This window comes from Neomonachus schauinslandi, chromosome 1 (genome assembly GCF_002201575.2).
Source record: "Neomonachus schauinslandi chromosome 1, ASM220157v2, whole genome shotgun sequence".
NCBI classification, from domain to species: Eukaryota; Metazoa; Chordata; class Mammalia; order Carnivora; family Phocidae; genus Neomonachus; species Neomonachus schauinslandi.
In genome coordinates, this window is record NC_058403.1 from 1,781,389 (window position 1) to 1,787,388 (window position 6,000).

The 6,000-nt window shown below is 59.7% G+C and overlaps 1 protein-coding gene across 1 annotated transcript in view; it reads right to left on the bottom strand.

Moving 5' to 3' along the window:
• TSPEAR (thrombospondin type laminin G domain and EAR repeats) overlaps positions 1–6,000 on the bottom strand; it is a 91,924-nt gene that overhangs the window by 19,509 nt on the left and 66,415 nt on the right. The window contains exons 2-5 of the mRNA XM_044918922.1: positions 5,719–5,957; positions 3,709–3,799; positions 2,555–2,711; positions 612–743 (exon numbers count right to left, since the gene is read on the bottom strand). Coding sequence (XP_044774857.1) covers positions 612–743; positions 2,555–2,711; positions 3,709–3,799; positions 5,719–5,957 — 619 coding nt within the window. The remainder of the gene's footprint in view (positions 1–611; positions 744–2,554; positions 2,712–3,708; positions 3,800–5,718; positions 5,958–6,000) is intronic.

The following is a 6,000-nucleotide window of genomic DNA, read 5'->3' on the forward strand; positions in this document are numbered from 1 at the left end:
ATGGGGGCGCGACCCCAGGGCCCCGAGCCCTGACCCCCAGCTCTAGCCATGGTCAGGGCTTTCTCCGGGACAACTTGCCCGGAGCGCGGGTTGCCGTCACAGAGAGGCCACCAAAGCAGCCTGCTGGCGCCCACACAGGTTTCAGGGTGGTGTGCTGAGCGGCCAGGGACACTGACTGGACGGCACGGATATGTCGGGTCCAAACTAGGCATTCCCACCTCCCACGAAGGTGCACCCTCAAGTGCACAAGGGACTGGGGTCAAGGCTCGCGAGCGGCGGCTGCAGCCAGCTCCCGTTTCCTGTGGGCGAGGGTCCCGGGCGCCCTGGGCAGCCTCAACTCCTCGTCTCCACGCGGGAAGCACTTGGGGGAACAGCATGCATCCAGGCTCCTGGCATCACCGCCTGGCATCTGTGATCCGAGGGGCAGACAGGGCGCCAGGAGGCTGCCCCCTCAGGGCCACGGGGACTAGACGTGGGGGAGTAACCAGCCCTGCCCAGGAGGACGTGCGATTCCAGATGAAACCTGCAGGCCTGCTGTCCTGGGGGGGCGCTCCCCATCCCCAAGTAATGCTGGCTCGAGAAGAGCCGTAAGTCCCCAGAGCCCGCTTCACCTGCTAACACGGAGACCCACTCACTGCCCACACACAGGAACAGCCCCTTCCGGCTGGCGTCGAACCAGAACTGGGCGTCCTCCTCTTTGGTGCATGGAGGCCGGGAGCCCAGCGTCACCTTCATGTCGGTTTCTGCGGGGAGACAAGGAAGAGGAGTGTCCAGGTGCAGGTTCCCTGGAGGAAGACGGAGTGGGAGGCGGACCCCTGACCCGGGCTGTCCCGCCTTTGCCTCTGCACGTGGGGACCATGAAGACACAGGGGTCTCCATCGAGGCCCCGCACGGCAGGACAGAGGCTGCGAGGCTCCCCTGCCGGCCTCCCTGCCCACTGCAGAGGGCGGCCCATCTTCCCCTGGAAAAGCCTCAGTCTTCACACTGCTGCCCTGCTCGTCTCTCGGACCTGTCACTCTCTGGCGCGAGTTTGTATAAGCTTGAGTTTTGCCTTGTTTTTCGGTGTTTGACCCCATCACTTCTGGTGATTACACCTCATCTCGGGCCAAGCCCACTGGTCCTGATGGTGCTGCAGGGCCGATTCACAGCGACGTGGGCACTGCATCCGCACCGACAGCCAGCGCTGTGGGCACCTGGATGTTATCAGCGCCCGGCGGAGGCCTGGGCTCACACCCCGCCTCCTGCCTCTTTTTCTGAGCTGGAACTGGACGGATGTGGGAAACTTCCATGGAGTGCCCGAAAACTTCACTGTGCAGGGAAATCATTTTCCTCTATGTCTCTTCTTTTATGATAAAAATTATTCAAAATTGTACTGTTACTATAAAATTATTCAAAATATCATAGCAATAAACTGCATCAATATGTAGACTATTTTTTAAAGACTTATTTATTTTAGAGAGAGAGAGAGCAGGGGCAGACGGAGAATCTCAAGCAGACTCACCACTGAGCAGGGAGCCCAACGTGGGGCTGGATCCCACGGCCCTGAGATCATGACCTGAGCCAAAACCTAGAGTCAGACGCTGAACCAACTGAGCCCTCCAGGTGCCCCAATCCGTAGACTAGTAACGTGCTCTCCAATGTGAAAAAATAAAAAGCAGCAGGTGGGGGGCACCTGGGTGGCTCCGTCAGTGAAGCGTCTGCCTTTGGCTCAGGTCATGATCCCAGGGTCCTGGGATCAAGCCCCGCATCGGGCTCCCTGCTCAGCGGGAAGCCTGCGTCTCCTTCTGCCACTCCCCCTGCTTGTGCTCTCTCTCTCGCTGTCTCTCTCCCAAATAAATAAAATCTTAAAAAAAAAAAAAAAAAGCAGCAGCCTGTGCTGCTGGGAGTTTGGAAACACATCCCAGGACTGGATCGAGTGGACAATGCACTGAGGGCTCGCCTGACTGGTGAAGCATGACCGCAAGGCTCGGAGTGGCGGGGGCTGTCTCCCCGCCTGGCAGAGTGGTGGTGGGAGGGGATTTGGCAGCTCCGGTGCAGGGGTGTGGCTTACACGAACCGTCCAGACTGTAACTTTACATGGAGAACACACAAGCACACACTAAAGAGAACGGTGCAGGGGACCCTCTGGGCTGGGGGATCACGGACAACTGAAATGTGCCTCTCTAAGTTTGGGGTCCCCACTGGGGCAGGGACTGAGATTTAGATGCCTATCAGGGAGGGATGGGGATAAAGACCCCAATACTGGTCTGGGGGAAAACAGGCAGCAGATGGAAGTCAGAAGGCTCAAGAGAAGGAAGATGATGTCAGGGAACAGCCCCGGGCACCCCAAGCAGGACCAGTGGTTCCTTGAGGGCACCATCCAGGCAGGGTTTGGCGGCCACTGGGCGAGCCACCTGGAGGAAAGTTGGATGATGCTGGTGTGTCCAACGGGGCCAGTCTCTTTGTCAATTTGATAATCACCCTCCTGTCTTTGCTCCCAGGAGAGGTGGGAAAGTGACAAGGTTCTTGGGGTCCACCATCAGTGAGGGGGAGTGGGTGGCTTTGACCTACTAACCATAGGGATATTTTAGCACCTCATTATCTTCTGGCTTCCCTGTGAGACCCTGCAGGACAGGGGGGATGGACAGCACAGCCAGCTCGGCACTCCTGCAGGGACAGAGCCTTGGCGTGGCGTCCGAGCCGGGCAGCAGAACCAGCTGCCTCACCAGGCCCTGCAGAGAGAGGGACAGCATGTTCAGAACCTCGTCGCCAGAGAGCACCTGGACCACTGGGCTCAGCCTGTCCAGACCCTGGTGGAGGGGTGGGAATGGAGGATGAAGGGTCTATTCACCTCTAGAGGTAGGAGAGGAGAGTCTGCTGATTGGTTGGGGGGAGTGGGGAGCACTGAGAGCAATGGTGGGGAACTATACACCATTCTAAGGTAATTAAGTCATGGAAGGGGTTTTTCCTGTGAACTAACCTAGAGTGACTGGGTTGCATTGCTCATCCATCCATCTGTCCATCTGTCTGTTCATCTACCCATCCATCCATCTACCCATATATTCATCCGTCCACCCATCCATCCGTCACTCACTCACTCATCCACCCATCCATATGTCCATCCTTCCACCCATCCAGCCATCCGTCACTCACCCATATGTTCACCCACCCACCCACGCACCCACCCATCCATTTATCCATCACCCATCCATCCAGCCATCCAGCCAGCCATATGTCCATCCACCTGCCCATCCAGCCAAGCATGCCATCCATAAATATTCACCAAGCACCTATCATGTATCAGGCATGGGTCTAGACACAACACGGCAGGAAACAAAAGCCCCTACACTCATGGAACAAGGTCCCCCACCTGCAGTCTAAGGGAGAGACAGGTAATGAGCAAGCACACAGCTGGTCTGAGGTGGTCAGGGCTACAGGGGATGGCTACAAGGCCCATCTTCTCTGAGGGGTGGGGGAAGGTCTCCATGGAAGAGGACATGGGGCAGGGCCCTGAGAGTGTAAGGTGTGAGCTCTGGGGGCAGTGAGGATGAGTGTGCACGGGAACACGGTGAAATGTGCCTGGCAAGTAAGGGGCCCCAGTGGACCCCAGGGCTCCCTGCTCCCGCGTAGCACACACACCGATCTGTCGAGCAGAGCGTGAGGACACCAGGCTTGCAGTGGCAGCCCCTCTGTGAGCACGGATGTTGGGGCAGCCCCTCCCTTACCTACCGTGAACAGGCCTTTGGTCCTCTTACGGCTGCCGATGAAGAATCGGGCTCCTCGCACCGATAGGGTGGCCGGGAAGGGCACGTCAGCCATTCTGAAAACATTTGAGGGTGGTTTGAGGGCCATGGGGGAGCAGGGCCACAGCCATTCACGCAGAAAAGCGCAGGGAGAAGCCGCACAGGAGAGGCATCATTTCCCAGGGCAGCTGTAACAAGCACCACACGCTGGGGGCTTGAGCAGCAGACGAGCCCCAGCTCTGGAGGCCAGAAGTCTGAGGTCAAGGTGCCACCTGGCCACGCTCCCTCCGCGGGCTCCAGGGGAGGTTCCTCTAGCCTCTTCCAGCTTCTGGGGGCTTCTGGTAGTCCCCGGCTTGTAGCCCATGCCATGCCCTCTGCCTGTCTTCACACAGCCTTCTCTGTGCCTCTTCTCCTCTTCTTAGAAGGACACCAGACTCGGGACAGGGGCCCGCCCTGCTCCGGGACCACCTCAACTGAACCCGGTCGCACCTGCAAAGACGTTGTCTCCAAGCAAGGTCCCATTCCCAGGTTCTGCTGGACCTGAACTGGAGGGATGCTCTTTGCCCCAGGACAAGAGTCTCCGGCAGCTGTCGCTGCAGAGGTGTTTGTTCGGTGGCTGCTCCCTCTCTTAGGAACCTTCCGTGGCTCCTACTGGCACTGGGTGCCCAGCCTGCCCACCCTCCCCCAAGCCTGTGGGGAAACGGGTGGTGTCTGGGAGGGAAGGGTCCTCGCTGGTGACCTGGGAGATGTCGGAAGATGTGGCCAGAGCTGGGTCTTGATGTGGACGTGAAGGCTGAAGCCTGGGGATGGGGGAAGGTGGGCGCCGGCTGGAGGGGATGCCCTGACTGGGGCCTCTGGGGCGGACGAGCCAGGCAAGGGCCTCTCCTCGCTGCCTCCTGCACCTCGATGCCATACCCTCCCGTAAACGCACCTGCTCCCTCCAGGCTTGCATCTGCCTACAGCTGGCCGTGGTGAGGCCAGTTCCTGACCGCCTCCCAGAATAACCCATGCTCCCATCACAGCTCCGATCACAGTGTGCCCTCTGCGAAGCCCGGTCCCAGGGTCCAGGTTCCTCCTTGGCCACCGCCGGCTGCAGCCCTGGCTCCTTCCATCCCAGAGTTGTCCCCTTTGTCATCACCCGGTAAAGGCCCCGATGTACTCAGGGGGCATGGGGGGCACTTGTGGTAGAGACGTACCTAAACAGAGTGTCTGAATATCAAGGATTCTTTTTATTAGGGAGTAAGTGTCATCCAACAAAGCAGAGTGAGGTTCTACCTTTGCAAGTAATATTTGGAATAATGGTAGATTTAATGCAAACGGGACAATTTGTGATTTAAAAAAAAAGAGTGCCCAGCCCCGTGAGCCAGGGTAGAAGCTGAGGGCAATGGGGGTCGTCACTCCCTGGTGGAGCTGTGGGGCCCCACGTGCCCTGGTCCAGCCTCGCAACCAGGGGACGGCGGGACAGGGAACGGACTCCGGCTTCTGAGTCCCCGGGGCTGGGGCGAAGATACCAGAGGATGGTTCTGCCTGTTTATTTGGAGTTTTAGTGACTATTCACTCCCTCGGCCCAGACAAGCAAACCAAGTCTTGGGTCAAACGATGTGCTGAAACCGCAGAGCCGGACTGGCCGCAGCTGCATTTTGGCTCCGCTGCCTGAGCTGTCTGTGAACTTCCTCTGTGGCCTTCGGCGATGGCGCCCACGCTCGGCAGGGCACCCCACCCCCCACGTCCAGCGCACCCAGGGGCACCTGCGTCCGCCCCCTCCCACCGGCCTTTCTGGAGGACAGGACCCTGCCGATGACCCTGCGCTCCTGCCTCAGGGGATGGTTCCCAACGGCTGTTTGCCCACTGAGCGCCCACAGTGCACACTGCACAATGCCGGCCGCACCCGGGACGGCCGCCCTGCCGCCCTGGCCCCCTGCCCCCCTGCCCCGGCTGCATCTTGTCGGGCAGCACACAGCCCCGCGCCGCCCGCCCCTGGCGTCTGGCTACCTACATGTCCAGTGGGAGGCCACAGTCTGTGGTGAGGGAGAAGGATCCTTCAGACACGGCCAAGACCAGCGTGTGCCACTCGCTGTCCATCAGAGCGGGGCTGTGGAAGGTCACTCGGGTTTGCCAGGCACCCGCCGGGTCCTGGCTGAGGAAGAGGAAGTGCAGCCGGGTGGGCGAGTACCGCAGGCCGAGCAGCAGGGCGTCCGCCTCCTCCGCCACCACTGTGAACAGGTATTCGTTCTTCTGGAAGAGAGGGTGCAGCGGGGGGCTGAGCGGGGGTGGGGGG